The sequence below is a fragment of the Manacus vitellinus genome, unplaced genomic scaffold (genome assembly GCF_001715985.3).
Source record: "Manacus vitellinus isolate BGI_N305 unplaced genomic scaffold, ASM171598v3 scaffold_32_pilon, whole genome shotgun sequence".
Lineage (NCBI taxonomy): Eukaryota > Metazoa > Chordata > Aves > Passeriformes > Pipridae > Manacus > Manacus vitellinus.
This window is the reverse complement of record NW_021940460.1, coordinates 4,811,870-4,829,662: the sequence shown is the minus strand read 5'-3', so window position 1 is coordinate 4,829,662 and position 17,793 is coordinate 4,811,870. Positions and strand designations below refer to the sequence as shown.

The 17,793-nt window shown below is 41.6% G+C and overlaps 1 protein-coding gene across 1 annotated transcript in view; it reads right to left on the bottom strand.

Moving 5' to 3' along the window:
- The window catches only part of CUX1 (cut like homeobox 1), a 189,516-nt gene that overhangs the window by 66,791 nt on the left and 104,932 nt on the right, over positions 1–17,793 (bottom strand). The window contains exon 8 of the mRNA XM_029961379.1: positions 1,283–1,331. Within this exon, the coding sequence (XP_029817239.1) occupies positions 1,283–1,331 (49 nt within the window). The remainder of the gene's footprint in view (positions 1–1,282; positions 1,332–17,793) is intronic.

Here is a 17,793-nt window from a genome sequence, read left to right as displayed (position 1 = left end):
GGAGTCCTCATCACTGGAGGGTTTAAAAGATGTAGCACTTGGGGACATGGTTTAGTGGTGGCCTTGGCAGTGCTGGGTTAATGGTTGAACTGGATGATCACAGAGGGCTCTTCCAGTGGAAATGATTCTGTGATTTGTATTTGTCCAATTTACCAAGAACTAATGTAAAGGCCAAGACACTTGCAAGACTTGACAGCTGCACCAGGGGAGGGTGGGGGCTGAAAGCTGATCTGGCAAAAGGAAAAAGGCAAAACCAAACAGCAGCTGGAGGAGGGGGCTCATTTTCAACAGGAGCAGTGGGCTGGTCTGGCTCCCACAACCACTGCTGACAGCACAGGGCACCCAGCAGGACCACACGGAGGGGAAGGAGCTGCCACAATTCCTCCTGGCAGTGAGCTGCTCTTAGGTGAGGTTCAATAGGATTATAAATCCATAACCTGAGAGATTTAAGATTGTAATCTCTGATCTTACCTGACAGAGGGTTTAATGAATGCCACTGATAAGCAAATGCCTGGTTGAGGTTTCCCTCTGTGAAAGCACCACCTGTTGTGTGTGTGACCTGTGAATCCTGCCTGTCCAGGAACATCTCCTTCATCACCTCAAACAGACACCCAAAGCACAGACTGCACCAGAAGGACACTTGGCTCGGGTGTTGGGTTTGGATTTTTTAAAAACTTATTATTTTAAGAAGTCCCACGTGATTGTGCCACTTTGTCAGGAGTGTGTGCCCTGCAAGGGATGGTGGGAGGGACATTTATGCCAAATTAGCATCTGCAAATCAGCATCTGCAGGAACAAATGACTCAATTCCTTCCTTGTCCTACACGGTAAAGTCTGATCCAACCCTTGCTAAAAATTAATGCACCAATAAAATATATCAGAAAAGGAAAAGAAAACTCTGGAGAAGTCCATAAAAGCTGCAGCCCTGCCACAGCCACAGGGCAGAGGCTCTTTAATTTGGTTAAACCAGTCACTTGAATGTCTGAGTAGGGACCAGCATGATGGATTTAGAAACATAAAGCCAAGAATAACTACAGTGGGAAATGTAAGTTTAAATTATTAGAAGGTAAATATATGGGAAGCACCACTCTACTGTGCACACAATCCTTGCAGAGCATCCCTAAAGAGCTGTATTTTGCTCTAAATTTGCATATTTTCTTACTCTACACAGTTATGACTGCTAAGTGCATATAAAAGAACTGTCATGAAATCCAAAAGAGAATTAAAAGAGAAAAATCAAAGTCACACTCAGAATTTTATGGAGGGCTCATTTAAAATCCTACCTGATTTGCTCTTTCAAGGTCTGTCATGATCATCTCGATTTCATCAGCCCTGGGAGAACAAGAGAGCAGAAGTTCTGTTATCACATGGAGAACACCTGCTACACAAGTTTATGCACGGTAACAATTGCAACATTCACACAAACAATAACCATTTTCAATATTTATTTATCAAAGGACCCAGTAGGACTGATCAGCTCATCCTCTGACTGGTGGAATCCTCTTGGGTTTCAGCTCAGTGGCCTGGTTTGCAAGGCTCCAATTCCTTTGCCTGTTCCCTTTTTGCAATGAAATAGGCATATTAATATCTGAGCATATTCATTTGATCTTTGAAGGTCTTACTCCCCAAAATTCTGCACAAGGGCAGTGGCATCTTTCCAACACATAAAGGTGATAATTATGGAAAAGTCAAAGACTGCAGTTCTTTGGTCAACTACCCATATACACATACACAAAAGTAGCCTGTTACTCTTCTGTTTCAGTGTGCCTGGAAGTTTGGTTCTAAATTTGGCTAAAAATAATATCAGGAGGTCAAAGAGACCAAGAAATTTAATTTTACATTATGCGGAAAAAGAGTTTTTTTGACACAGATTTATCAAACTCTAAATTTAGACTCTTAATGCACTTTGCAAAGCTGAATAAGAAAGTCAAAGGGTTGAAAACTATACAAACAGTCAAGGAAAAATAGTGTTAGGTGGCAGCTCCCAGACCTGACCCCTTAAAACATGAGCATTTCTAACACTTCACTCACACAAATGGAGCCAACCCTTAAGCAATCTTTTCTTATCTTCATGCTGAATCGTGGGCAAATATTTCCCACTCAGGCTCTCACCTGGGAAAGGTACCAGGGACAGGGTTGACAGACCTCAAGAATGTTCTGTATCAGTATAATAAGACATATTATTCTCCCCAGACATTTTGCCTGTCTTGTATCCCTGGACCATATGGAAGCAATAAACACTGTCCTCATCTCCTCTGAACAGCAGCTTTACCAGCAAGTCCTTTTGCAATCTGCCAACACCATAATGTCTGGTTTTTGTTTTTAATCTGTAGCAGATCATTATCAGTAAAAGCTGTGAAATGCTGGAATTCCCTTCCTCTGCCCATGCAGAAAAGTCAGGGTTCGTTTATGTGCTGATTCCCACAGAAGATCCATTTCCCTGTGCAGGTGTTTGTTAGGAAAGATCGTTAATTGAAGTATGTCAGGGTTCTGGCACTGGATCATTACACTGAATATTGACTTACTCTTCAACAGTATTTTAGATTTCTGTGTGTACACTCAGGGAAATGCAGTAAAAGATCATAATAAGTAAATGTGTATGCATATAAATTAATGGAAAATTATTTTTAATTACAGCCTTTAATGTTGTCGGGGTAATATGAACTGCCTTCTGAAAAAATCTTCTGGACAATAATGGAAAACAGATTAACATGTGTTTTCTTGGGCAGGAGAAGCTAATGTGCTCTTAAATGGGAAAAAATCCTGCACAGGATGTTTTGAATTAATAATAAATAATGGCCATTACTTACTGAACTGAACAACCACTGTTTGGGCAAAGAAGGATTGAAGGGAGCAGCCCAGGGACGGACCTGGAGAGGTTCATGTCAGCCTACAATAACACCTTCCATCTCTTTGGCCTCTGTAGTTGTGAAACATCTTTTGTTTTAGACTCCAGGCCCAAAATACTTATGAATGAACCCACAAAAATTACAGTATTTCCCATGGAACACACATCCCTAAGACCATGACCCCCACCCCCCTGTATATCTGTAACAGATAAGAGGGAAGAGAGCATCCTAATGTACCAAAAAGATGTTCCCCAGCATTTCACAAATATTTTTAGCCAGGATAGTTTAAGGATCCTCTTTATACAAACTTATGCATTCAGGTTGAATTTATGTGTGAATGCCTCAGGTTATATGGAGCCAGTAAATGATGTCTGGATTATGTCACATCCCTCCCAGATCAGAGCTGGGAATGTCCCACCCCGGCACACCGGCCACAGCTCCAGCCAGTCCTGCTTCTGCTCCCTTCTCTGTAGGGTTTGAAGAATAAAATCCCTGCCTTTCCTCTCAAACAGGGGGTGCCAGGTATCAGCCAAAGGTCTGGAACACTGAAGAATCTGAGGAGAGTGAAAGACTCAGAAGCACAAAGCCCTCAGATAGGGAGAGGAAGAGCTTTGGGATCAGAAGGGTGGGGTTTCAGTCCAGGCAAGGAAACACTTCTTTTTTTAGCAGAAAAGAAGGTGACTCTGACAGAGAAAAGATGAGCATGAAGGGGTAGAATGTGAGAGGGTTGGGACCCATCCAAGGACCCTCAGCTAGTGAAGGGGAGCCAAGGGTAGGAAAACTGATGGAGACAGCAAGGGAAGGAACAGAGGGATGCCCGAGGCCAGTGGACCAAGAGAGATGGGACCAAGAGCAGTAAAGCAGAGGAGCACCCCAAGCCAGTAGAAAGGTGGGAGACTGCCAGTAAAACAGGCTGAAACACAAGATGGTGCCTGAAAAACAAGGTGGAAGGACTCAGGACAACCCTGCACTTCAAATGGACAGGAGTGTTAATACTGGTATTTGTGAGCTGTTCCGGCCGGGGTCAGGATTTAAGAGCTCTATTACAGCACTGGGATCTGCAGCCAATTACAAAAAAAAGCAACTGAGGATATAGAACACCATAAAAATGACATTTGTGCCCTTCAGCACACACAGATAATTCTGACTGAATCTAGTAGAAGTGTCAAACTGTAGCCAAGGGCAAAATTGTCCCTTTGTCCTTGTATCCAGACACACCAGCTGACTGATCCTGAACTCCCCTCTCCCTCCTACATTTTTTTTCTCCCCCCAGCTTTTCAGCACTCCTAATAAAAGGATGTAATATCTCCAAAAAATTCGAGCAAAACACCTCCAGCCTCGCAGTCTGCACACCAATGGAGGGTAATGCTGCAACTATAAGCGTTATCTTTAAGTAAAGTAATGAATTAAATTACTCTGTATTCTTTCCTAGCACAAGTGTCAACAGCATTCAGGAGAATCTTCAAAAGGAATTCAGGCTTTTCATTTTAAAAGCTCAACTACCACATCAGTAGCTGGCACTCAGCAGCCTAAAATCATGTATTTGAGAAAGTCTCTAATAGCTGCATTCACTGTTTGCTCAGCACAAGTATTTATTATAAAATAAATTACAGTTCTCACACCTTTTATGCACTCACAGAAACAACCTGCATTGATTTATTGTTTACAAAGCACCGTGTTGAATTCAGACCTGTCAGGTACGAGGCAGCTCTGCTTTGCTCACTGAATTAGTCCCACACAGGTCATTTTTGATGTATTCACCATCCACCACATTTGCTCATTTTCAGCCCTTCCTATTCTAATACTTCTCTTTATTTCAATGGAACTACTTGCCAGGCAAAGCACCATCCAGCTCTAGGCTGATGGCACCTTGTCCTGCAGGTCTGCACTGAAAACCTGGTGGGTAACTTGAAGGGAACAATGGCCAAATTCATGGAATCAATGAAACACAACATAGTTTGGGTTGGAAGGGAACTTAAAGCCCATCTTGTTCCACCCCCCTGCCATGGGCAGGGACACCTTCCACTAGCCCAGGTTGCTCCAAGCTCTGTCCAACCTGGCCTTGGACACTTCCAGGGATGGGGCAGCCACAGTTTCTCTGGGCAACCTGTGCCAGGGCATCACCACCCTCACCGGGAAGAATTTCTTCCCAATGTCTAATCTAAATCTTTTCTGTTTTACTTTAAAATGCTTCAGCAAATCCACCATTATACAGACCCCAAATTTCTGCCCAGAATCATCCCATGTGAACTGAACTCAGTTATAGGAACCAGAGGTCTGATGATTTTACTTTGAACTTTCTTTGTTCCTGAAGCAACACATATCTTGTGAGTGCCTTGGTTCCCCTTCACCCCAAGAGCTGAAGGCAAGGAGAAACCTCCCAAAGTTCTGTCTTTCTTCAGGCAGATACAGAGCATGAGGGTAATTAGTAACAAGAGGAGCTTTCGTTAAAATACACTAATATTTTTGGTGGCTTGCATCAGATTTCTAAATTGCAACCTAACATTAATCAGGGTTTGGTCAGGGGTGATACTTTCTTAACACTAAAACAGATAATGAGAGAAAGAGTGGGGAAAAGCTGTCTTCAGGAACAAATATTATCTACCCTGTGTTTTTGCATTTCACAGATAATATAATCATTCATCTGATCTAGTTTCTTACAGTCTCTGTGCAGAGGAAAAGTAATCATGTAAGCAAGACAGTTCTTCAGGGTGTATTACAGCTTGTTCTAAGTTTCCACATTTTCAGACTAAGGAATTCAGGAAATCAAATTTTAAGCTCAAGCATTTGGAGCTACAGAATCAGCAGCACCAAGTAAAAAGAATCTGAACTGTTAAAGTAGCATGACCATGAAATATTCTATTATTTCTTCTCTTGGTACTGTGTTTGAAGTGAGAAACAAAATGCATTAAAAGCTATAGATTTTACAAGACATAAGCTTTTACCAGTCATGAAACAGCCCTCAAAGCTAACATGCCACCTATAAAAAACAACTTAAGGAGTTGGAAAAAAAAACCAAACCACCCCACTTTTCAATTCAATTGCTTTTGGGAAATAAAAAGTGCAGAAAGGCTCAATTTTCATTTTGAGATCAAGATAACGGATTAGGCTTGAACAGCATAACAAGCAAGTAAATTCAAGGGTGGGTAACGTGAGAGAGGCTCGGTTCTTCTTCTAAATAAAATTAAATTGGATGAAACCCCCTGAACACCATGAAGTTATTCACTAGCAAGCAAGAAGAATCTGGACTTTATGATTAAAATCCAGTTGATCCAACTCCTTCATTTAGCTTAAAGAGGCAGAAACAATTCCTTTTTTATTAACATGACAAGTGAATGGCTTGCCAAATCTTGTGGCTACAGCCCCCTAAAGATTCAAACTTACTCAACCTTGAAGGAAACTGCTGTTGGATTCTTTATACATGGAAGGACTGAAAAATACAGATGACACTTTGGAAATTGCAGTCAGTGGCGTGGCCAAGAAACTTGGCTACCAGGGCAGATTAATACTTTGGTTTGGCAAAAAACAAACAGCATTTTTTCCCACACATTTGTTTTCTTTAAAAACATGTAAAAGTTTACTAGTCAGAGCAAACGGTCTATGGAGCCAGTGGGGCTTGTTAAAACGTTCTAATTACCCAAGCATTTAGGCAGGCAATTTCAAACTAAAAGCAGACATTATCAACTAATGTGCATTTATGTTTAATTAAGGGAAAAAAAGAAAAACCCTCCTTGTAACGTATATCTGTGATCGTCACAGAGCAGATTTTGGCCAAATTAGGTAAACAGCTCAGCCTCTCAAAATTACAGGCACTGTAACCCAGCACTTGGCTGGCACAAAACGTGAAGAGTTATTTGGGGCATTTGGGAAGGGAAGAAAAGAAGGAGAAGGGGCCAAAGCACTAAAAAGAAGGGGGGGGAAAAAAAAGAGGGGGGAAAGAAGAAGTGCACTGAATTTTTATTTTTTTCAGGTTTCAATAAAATTTTTATCAGGGAAGGTTCCTGGGTCTGGGAAGTAATTCTGGATCACTACACAATGGCAGCATTGCCTGCAGCCCGATGATCATGGCATTCACTCAGGGCACAAGAGCATCCCAGCACCTGAATATGCAATTCTATTTTTTCTTTGAGCAAACCAGGATGACAAATTTCCTACCCAAATCTAAACCTCTTCCTCAGCTCTTCTGGTAGATGACCTCACCTAATCCCTGCATCTCAATGATCATGTCAAGGTGCCTGTGATTTGTTGCCTAATTTCTAGGAAAGAAAGAACCACCAAACATTTTCTTTGAAGCTCTTAGAAAGTTTCTGATAGAAGGTAATAAAAAAACCCCCACTAATTCTATTTTTCTTGCACTTTATGAGTATTACTGCACACACAGTTTAGGCATTTTTAGAATTCATAATGATTCAAATCCAACAAACATCCACAGAGGATAAATTCCCCTTTATTGCTAATAGAAGACTGAAATGTAATAGGCAGAAGGGTTTTACAGAGAACAAAATAAAAAGTGATTTCAGCATAACCAGCATAGCATGTCAAAGGGGAAGATCTCACACACTTTTTACTACTAAGTTCTCAAATCTACTTTTCAAATTGCAAGAGCTATAGGTTAATATTTTCTTTCAGAGCAGCCCTCTAAGGATCTTCAGATCAGATAATCCTTTTTCCAATGTCATATAAATCCAGGCCCCTTGTAAAAGAATTTCTCTGTTCAGGGATTCATAAATCCACCAAGTTTAGTAATGAATTGGGTGTTTCCTTTCCTAGGAACTCAATTGAAGAAAAAAATCCTCTCTCTGCTAAGCAGTGAAACATTGAAGGCTTTAAAGTGAGAGATCAAAGAAAGGCTGGGTTCAGGTGCTCCGGCGATTACACCACACCTCACGTGGATTAATCTGGGGAAATGTCCACTTTACATTGCCCAGGCCCCTCTTTGCAGCTATCCTCCACTAAATCAAGTCCCTCCCCTAGCAAAAAGGAGAGGGACCCAATGCTTTTTCCAGCTTTTTTTCTTTTTTTTTTTGCTTTTATTAGAGTTAATTCCAGTTTCCCCTCGCTGCTGCCCTCGCACCACACACACATTCAGGCTGAAAAAATAAACCTCGTGTAAAGATCTCTCATTAAGCACACCAGGATCAAGCAGCCACGCCAGCTGCAGGTGTGATCTTCAAACAAACGAGGTCCTGGGTGCTTGAAAGATGTCAAGTGATCATCAAATATTGAGACAGGTTAAAGAAACTGCTTGTAAAGCCCGGGATGCTTGGACAATACAAGACAAGAATCATCTCGCTCGTTAAGAGGGAAAAGAACCTATAGAATAAAACATTTTTCAGTCTGTAGGAAAGCTGCTTTCCAAGAAAACCTGCACTGCACTTTGTTTTCTCTTTCATGGCTGAAGTTGGGATTTCAAGAATTGGTAAAAAAAAAAAAAATCATGTTTGCAATTATGAAGTTTTAAAGACAACAGAAATCAGCTTTGTTCCAGTGATACACAAGGGAGCAGTTCCTAAAGATCAGCAATGTTTTCTTAATCATTTCTGGAGAGAAATTGATATGAGTGACACTAATTGATACGCTCAATAAAACACAAAGAGAAATAGTGAGACTTATATATAACTGATAACAACATAGCACCCAAGAGCTGTAACACCCATAGGGTCACACACACATGACCTTGGCACGCTTGGCAAACCAAAGAACACTTAATGGAAGCAACTAGAATCAAGAAAAGGCATATTGGTTGAATTAAAAAGTAGCCCAATACATAAATAGATGGTCCATATTTTTTCTTTTCTTACATGGCACATATTTATACATGTTGCACCACAGCCAATATGAATATTGGCTCCCCAAACTGTTCAACCCTCCATTTAACCAGCTCTTACTCAGCTTTCACTGGGATTTTCTCTCCACAAGAACAGATCTCTCATGAACATTCCTCTTTCACAGTGTGTTTTTCCTTTACCCTGCAGAGCCTTATGAGCAGTGTTAAAATCAGTAATTAGGAGTGTTCAGATTTGGATTATTTTGGGTTTCCTTCCAGCTCAGACCACTGGAGACAATCCTTTGGGCTAAAGGGGAGTTCAAAGAAGGTGCTGAAACATGAGATAATTTTTGCACCTGATATTTGCAGAAACAACCTTATTTAGACAGACCTAAAAATCCATTTCCACCAGCTTCTGAGAGAGCTGGTGAGAAATTTGGAAGCTCACAAGCAGTGGGCTCCAGCACTGCAGGTTCTCCTGCAGGTAAAAAGAGAGGAGTCCCTGCAGTTCCTTTTGCTGAAATCCTTCTCACCTGCCTTTACAGGCTACAGAGAAAAGCAGAAAGGACTTTCTGATGTTTAATTTTTGATGTATTTATGTCAGAATCCCACCCACATGAATGTCCCGAGATTGAGGTTCTGCACCAGCACCAGTACAAACCCAGCAGATTTTCAGGATTGAGTCCTCAGGGTGGGGAATAAAACCTCCAGGCTCAGGTTTAAAGTGCTCAGAGGAGCCTATTTAGACAAACATTCCCAGCTGCCTTCCCAGCACTGCCCTGGGAAGCAGGAGTCACCACCTGATCCGACACCACGGCTCTGAGGATTTTCTAACAATGTAAGATGACACAGATGCAGCAAATTCCCAATTTCCTAGTGCCTCCTGGTACAAATTGAAAGAGCTCGCTGCAATTCCCCTCTCCTGACTTCAGCTGATTCAATAACACACCAGAATTTAAACACAGGCACCCTTCCCTCTGCCTCCCTTGCACACAAAGCATATCAAACCCATGGAATTGCTCCTGACTTGGCCTTGAGCAGCCAACACGATGTCAATTTTACATGTTTTATAAAGCAACAGCATGTAGAAAGCAACTCAAATGCAGGTCATATCAAGCATGTGACCCACAGAGCAATCAAAGACTGCCTGAAACTGTCATTCAAGGTTCAATCAGCTTCTTGCAGGAAAAATGAAACATCTGTGGCCCAGAGAATTAAGTTATGTATTGCATAATTCATCTGGTGTCTGCCACAGCAGCCATTTTAATGCTCTAGTGATAAACATGTTTGATTATTTTTGTTTTGTTTCCTGTCGCCTCCATGGTATTTCTGTTTATCCTCCCATACCACAACGCAGAATGGAGATAACAAATATACAAACCAGTGTTAGAGTCGGCTGATAAGACATGGGAAATCAGCAGCCTTATTAATCACATCAAGGCAGCAGCATTATTAAACCTCACACTCCCTGTAACTGTCCTCATTTGGGGTCTTTTGGGTACACTCTGCACTTAGATTTGCTGATGAAATCATTGTTTCCCGAGGATCCAAACATTTGGATTGAGCTTTAGAGGATTTTCTATTAGGAAACCTGCTCTCCTCGTACACAAAGCAAGTTCCCTGCTGGTTCCCAGGTTTTCCATCCCCTCACTTCTTTCTGATTCCAATATAAGCAGGAGGAACGTGCATCTCACACCAGACACTGAAACCCTTTCCTTTCATTTATTCCAGTAGTGGGGTTTGTGGTCCACACTGGCAGAAACCCTAATCTAAAGCATCCTTTGCACGTCATTTTGGGAAGTGATTGTTTTATTAACAGTGCATTACTTTTCTCCACAACTTGTGAACCCTTTCTCACCTGCCCTGCACTTTGCTGACTTCCAGAACTCAATCCCTGAAGAGCAGGTGGGAAGTTTGAGGCTCTGGGTCCTTACCCTGCTCTCTGGGTGTTTATTCCTGTTGCCAGGAGTTGAGCATTTCTGCAGTCTGCTCAGAGCTTCAGATGTCAGTTAATTTGCTACACAATTAAACAGAGCAGCCATCATTTGTGTGAAATTTAATAGACTTGCCTGATACCAATTTACTCCAAACAGAAGCTCTGAACTGGTTGATGGAGGAGAACAAGCAGCAGCCTCTGAAGTGGTGGAGTCAGGTGTGTTCTTAACTGGTTTGTTTTTTTTTTTTGAGTTTACAGGATTCCCACAGTGAGCAAACCCTCACTGTGATCAGCAAGTCAGCACTACTGTAAACCCAGATTTGGTAGGAGCAGTTTTACCTGACACCCTGTGGCTGCTTCCTGTGATGCTCCACATGGAGGTGAGTCAGTGGATAAAATACACATCCTCCCTAAGCCCCAACCCAAACAAAGCCCTGCTTCCTATCGATTGTTCCTATAAAGCTGTTTAGACAGTACCCACTGTGACAATATCAGCTGTCCCATCTGTGCCTTCAGCTGCCCCCCATTGCTGCTTCCTCCTGCAGCATCTCTACGTCCCTCCCTGATCCCTTAAATGTCCCCTCTTCACCTCCCACCCACAAACTGTAGGAAATGCACATTATGGATGCTTTCCAGCAGCACAGGCATGGCTGATCACCCTGCAAGTGGAGAGGAACTGCTGCTCCCTCAACCTGCCACCCTCAAACGGGCTATTTGTCCATCTTCCATTCCCAATCCCTACAAGCTTCACCAGAGCTCCCTGGGCCGGGGGTTTTTAAGGCTGTTAATTACTGCCCAAGTCAATCATAAGCTTCCAAGTTCATTTAGGAGGGGAACTGATGAACTGCAAATGGGTGGCCGAGCAGGCTGGCAGTAAAACACACCACAGGCTCGTGGAAGCTCCATTTCCTTTGGAAAAAGGGATGAAGGGTTAGGGATGCACAAACGGGCTCCTGTAGCACAGGAGCAGAACTCATCAGTTTTTCTTTTCTTGAAAAAAAAAAAGTATAACAAAGTATAAAATAAAAGCTTCCTTAAAGACCAAATCTTACTAACACTGCTGTCCTACAACTCACATAAGCTCTTTTAGAATTGTTTCTCTGAATAAATAAAATATTAAATAAATATGAAAATAAACAACAGCAACAATAATAATAGGTAGGTAGATAGATAGATGGATAGATAGATAGATAGAGAGTTTTATACTTTGGAGATAGAGCACCTGCAACAATTTATTATTTTTACTGATGGAGATAAAATAGATAATTTAGCCAAAATTAGAAACCCTAATTGCAGGCATCTTAAGTGTCATTCTATTTTATCGGATTGGCAATACTTTAAACTGAAGAATCAGCAGGAAGAATTGTCTGTGCTTTGATTAAAGATCCTCTAAAAATACACACAAATATTTTAACTTACTTAATAATGTTACTGGAGTTTAAAAATAAGCACAAATACCTTGGCAAAGATACGGGAGCTTTTTGATGGTTTTTTGATGGGTTATCTTTTTTCCTTTTTAGAATCATCATGTCACATCTGAAACATACTTTGGGTTTTGAGTAGTTACAACCCAAAAATGAACAATCATCCCTCATACTACACCAATGCCAGAATTTCTGTATGTTTGTTTTCTTTAGAGCAAAAATAACCTCAACAATTGGAGACTGTTCACAATTTTTACTATAGCAATATTCATATTCCAGACTGATCTTTAGGAGCTTCTTTCCAGAGACACCCAGCATCTCTTCTCCTTAACCACAGAGAGAGCTGGGGAGCCCAGTAATTTGGAAAATCTAGGTATCTATTAATTTTTCCCCTTACTTATTCTGTATCTTTGTCCATCACTGCATGAACCTATAAAATGCTTTTCTCTAATTTCCCCCAGTCTTTTTTCAGTGCAACAGTTTGAAAACAAGGAGTGCAGTGAGAAATTTGATGTACAGGTGTCACTCCCCAGGCAGAGATCAAGGGGAAATTACTGCTTCCCACCACAGCAATGACACACCACCAGCTCCTCCCTGGTGGAGAACAGTTATCCTCCAGTGACCTGAATGTTTTTAGGAAAAATATCACAGACTAAAGGAGAGAAATCCATACCTGTTCCAATTATAGCTCAAATGCTTCAGTTCTCTAAATCATCTGTTCCCTCTACCCAGTCTGACTTGGTAACTGGCACTATGGAGTGCAAGAGAACATCCCACATGGCCTTTGGAATGATTTATTGGCATCAAACAAGATGAATGTGTCCACCAGGCCAATAATCTCCAAGTTCCTATTTCTTACCATGCTGCTCCAAGCACATTCACCAACAGGCACCCAAATATGACAATATCCTGCTTCCCTACACTGCCAAATGCACCTGGAGCATCAGTGATGGACAACAAAGCAGGCATTGTTTTATCTGTCCTTTATCTGTGGAAGGGACATGCAAGTTGTGCAAAGGAAAAGCTAAATGTTGACTCTGCAGGAACACAGCATTCAAGTGGGAGATGTATTTGGGGAAGTGTTTTAGATGTTTTTGGTTTAGCAATGAATATAGGTGATGTGACTATTCTCTGCTATCATCTAAAGTAAGTATTTCCTTCTGGCTATCAAAGAAAATCACATTACATGATCTCTGATACAGGTAACTGATGTCCTCCCATCCAATAAATGGAATTAAAATAGCAGATAGCATGATAGAGATGTGCTTACTCTACATTTTGAGTAGGTTTTACCTTTCCCATGAGCTATGCTGAAGATCAACAACCAGGATGATTGCTGTCTATTTAATAATGTATCCAATTACCAACATGGTTTTTCTCTGTTCCCAATTTGTCCCAGCTTTGCTTGGAATGGAAACACCACTTCTGTCAAATGGCAATTGTGCCAGTGCTCTGCTGTTTCAGTTTATAGCTCTCAACAGCATCAATCCTGCTGACCTGAGTGACAAAGCAGCAAAAAAAAAAACAGGTGGAAAGAAACAAAGCAGGGAATGTGAGAGCATGGAACAGAGAAAACAACCCAGGGAAGGAGAACTGGTGGTGTCTAAGCCCGCACAAGCACCAGTTCATTACCACAGAACGTGGACAGATGTCTGAGACACAGAGCAACCTCCTGGTCTTCAGATGAAGGAACTGCATTCTTCTCTCTCCCTTCCCTTCTCTAGGTTGGCTCTCACTCCAGTGGGGCACCCAAAAAGCAGGCTGACCCCCCGCTGCCCTCAGGAGTTGGTCAACGTTGGCTTCACTCGAGCCTCCTGTACCAGCCAGCAGGTTTACCTTTAAATCTTTGCTGAATATATAAAGCTGCTCAATTCTTTCCCAACTTAAGCCTCCAGTTGTACTGGATTATGAGGGATGCTCACTAATATGACTGACAGATTGCCTGTCTACACAGAATTGAAACTGGATATATATTAGACAGCAAAATTACCTTAAATAATCCTTCGTGGCAAAACTCAACCCTACCAGGTACTACTTCAAGCCCTTGGAGGACAACAGTGCACAGTTTTCTAATTTAACCTTTTACAATATAATTTCAGAAACACTTTTCAAGTTCTTTATTTCCCTTGCAACAGTTGTTTTGCCTTTAAAATACTGCTGAAGTAAAACAGCTTCAGGCTTGACTAATGTTGTAGTCTGCAGTAAGGAACTATTTGATTATTCTGTTTCAACACTTAATATAACTGGTTTAATGTTTCTACAGAAGGGGAATTTGAACTGGAAATATTGGTTTTCTGTTGCTAATGACAATTCCTCAACACTTCTGCTACATCAGAAGCCTCTTCAGTGGATGAAAACCATCCTTCCTACCCGAACAAACAGCTGTAGCAGAGAAAGGAGGTAAGAAGACAGTGCTGACTGACCCTTTGGATCTGCCTGGTTTTTGATGCAGTGTTAAATCTGTAACCAAGTGGTCTCAGAGCCACAAACCCAGCATTTGCTTAAGGAGAGTTTCAGACTGTTTAGACTTTCAGTGCCAAACACCCCTCCCTGCCATCCCCTGACCTGGGGAGGTGTAAAGGTGAGCCCAGAACCCTTGTGGGTGTCCCACCTCCACCTCACTCTGCTCCCCCACTGCAGCACCCACATTTCCCAGGTGTGACAGCCCCTGCCCAGGCCTCAAACCTCTGAACCTGTGGGTTCAGCTGGGTACTCTGCTGGAACATGAACTTGTACACAGGCACAGGAGCAGGGCAATTTCCCCTTCTTTCCCCCAGAGCAGACAGTTTGTGCCATCAGTTCCTGCACCGTACGTGCAAAAGTTTGAAACTTTCCAAATAAAGCTTATTTAGTCTCCTGCTGTTTTCCCTGGGCTCAGCTCCTTTTATGGCCTCAAGCAGTAAATCAGTAATCCAGGGAACCTCACTTTGCCTCTGAAGTGTTTTACAAACAGTGAGGATGGGGCCAGACTCACTGGCTGCACAGGGCTCTGCCTCCTTCCCCCATCGCCTTCCCTGCACTTCCAGCCTCCCAAGCCATAGGCTCAAGTGTGCAACCAGGTTTATTTGATGTCATAACAGAAATAAAAGGTGTGGGAGGGGAGCTCTGTATGCAAGAATACATTATAAAGCTCATGAATTCAACCCACAAAGTTTTTTTTCTTAAATTTGTTCCAAGGAATGGACAATAATTGTCTTCCACAGGCCCTGGCCACGTAGGGTATTTGGTACAGCCAACCTTACTACAGTCCCACTGCTATGAAGGTAGAAGGTACAAAGGAACAGGAATTAACTAGGAAAAATGTGTGTGCAAATGATAAATAAAAAATAATAACAGTTTAGTTAATACAGACAATATATTGACTGAAGAAGAGGAACAAAAGTTGTTAAAAGAAAAAGGCTTATCCACCACACACTGCACAGGGAGACTGTTAAACACTGCCCTGGGTGAGAATGGGCACGTGCCTGGCAGGTCTCACCATCCCCAGCTCCCTTCCTGGCTCTGCCACGGCATCACTGACGACACAAGGGTGACAAAAATCAATCCAACAGGCAGCAAGACAAATAAGTCATTTGTATCAAAGCTAAAATATGTTTTTGATCAATAACAGAAAATTAACTCGCACTCCTTTGCCAAGAAAATAGATTATTTAATCAGAGTACAGGCAGATAGAGATGTTACATAATCAAAAAATAGCTCGCACTGCTATATTTAGTGGCCACTGTCTTTTAGGGAAGAGGGCAAAAGTACACCCATTATCAGCTACAAGCCCTCTGCTGAAATGGTTTTCTGATGAGTTAAGCTGGTCTGACATACTTAACACCAAGATATTGTATATTTAAAACTATAACAATGACCACAACAGAATGAAGGCAGTGAAGAACGGAAAGGCAAGGGAGTCACTGCTGTCCCACGGACAGATATCCACAGGGTTGAAAGGATCAGTCCCAGCTAAAACTTATACACCAGGGGATCTCTAAGAGTAATTTCTGACCTTTCTAACTTCCAGACTACCTGGAGTTTTCCATCAGAGGATGAAACATCAGTACAGCACATTTACAGTTTATGACTGGTTGCCTTTCACAGTTATTACTGTGATTTCTTAGCAATAAGCAGTGGAATTGCAGGAATTTGCAGAACATACAGAAAAATCACTGATCTAGACCATAAGCACAGAGCTCATTTAATACCAGCACAGCCTGCCTGGCCACATGGCAAAGCTGGGAGCCTTCCTGCATCCCTGAGATCCACAGGATCTTAATTAGAAGCTCAAAGAAATGCCTGTCCATGGATAGTCCCCCACATGTGAACAACATCACCATCAACATGATCATCTTTCCCTCCCTCCAGCTTCCCCACCAAACAATAAACACTGGGATAAAGAGTGCCATTAATACTGAATCAAGCATCTCTAGTTTTTATGGTTTCAGATACGGAAAAATTCAAATAAGGCATAAGAAAAACTAATAGTTAAACTAAGGGCTGCCACACCTTTACATAAAAGTGAAAGAAAACCCTCTGTTCCTAACTGGAACATGGATGAAAAGAACATTTAGTAGAAGAGCCAGTGATAAAAGTTGGTAACCACCATTTCTTTTATCGTTTTAGGTATCAAAACCAACAAGGAATTATATCAACTGATATTTGCATCAGGTTTATGGAGCAGTTCCATGTGGGTGTGCAGCTCTCCCAGGCACTGAATGCAAAGCAGTCTTGGAAGATGGTGATTAGGACCTTACCTTTAAGTGTATTTTTCCCTGGGATATCCATTTTAGACACCCAAGGGAAACAAAAACTTCAGGCAGACAAAAAAATCCTTGGTGAGCACAGTATTTTAGAGAGATAAGAAAACAAACAGTGTAAACAGGAGTCAAAGATGCTGCTCCAGTGTTAGGATACCTTAAAGATCCCTCAAATGTTGAGGAAAGCTGGAGAGGAAAGAAAGCATTATGCCCATTAAAAATAATAATAATAAAAGATAATTACAGCTGGCTCCAAATGTTAACAATTTAATAGTTACAGGATCTAAGTACTGTAAATGACTAATGCAGGCAGCAAATGTATTTGCAGCAGTGTGCAAAACAAAGCCCTTAAAAAGTAGAGAGCTCTGGGAAAAAAAAGGATAAACTGTTTTATAACATCAGCTCTGAAGCACATGGCATTAAAGAAAGGCTCTGTATTACCTTCCTTTTGTGATTGGTGACAAGAACATCTCCTTGATTTACCAAGATGATGAAAAACCAATAATGCACAATTTGAGAGCACCAGAAACCTTCATGATTACAACAACAACAACGTTGTATCTTTACTGCTCTTGTAAGAATGAGACCTGATGGGGGATTTTTTTTTTCTATCTGCACAAGAAGTCACAACATACTTCAAGACATTCATCCATATGCAAAGCCAAGGAAAGACTGCTGACGAATTTAAGTGACTGCAGACTGGAATAACTACCAAAATTGCTGATTATTTACTATGGGCCACTTTGTGTGCGTATTTTTTGCCAAAAGTTTTATAAAATACAACTTTAACCCCTACCCCCTTGCTGTGACTACAGTTGTGCTTTTAATAAACCAACATTTCCCCCAAATAATTAATAAAAGAGGAGCACAGAAATCCACCCATTCACCCATGACTTGTAAACAAACACTCATTCGCTGTTTATTTTATTCAACTAAAGAAGTTCCTGCAGACAGAACTGAGCAGCCACCAGTCACAGGTTCAAGATGCTTGTGAAACAAGGGCTTTTCTGCCTCAATCTGCACATGGTGTGGCCACGACCGGAATGCTGGAGGGTGGGAGGAGGGTGGGAGGAGGG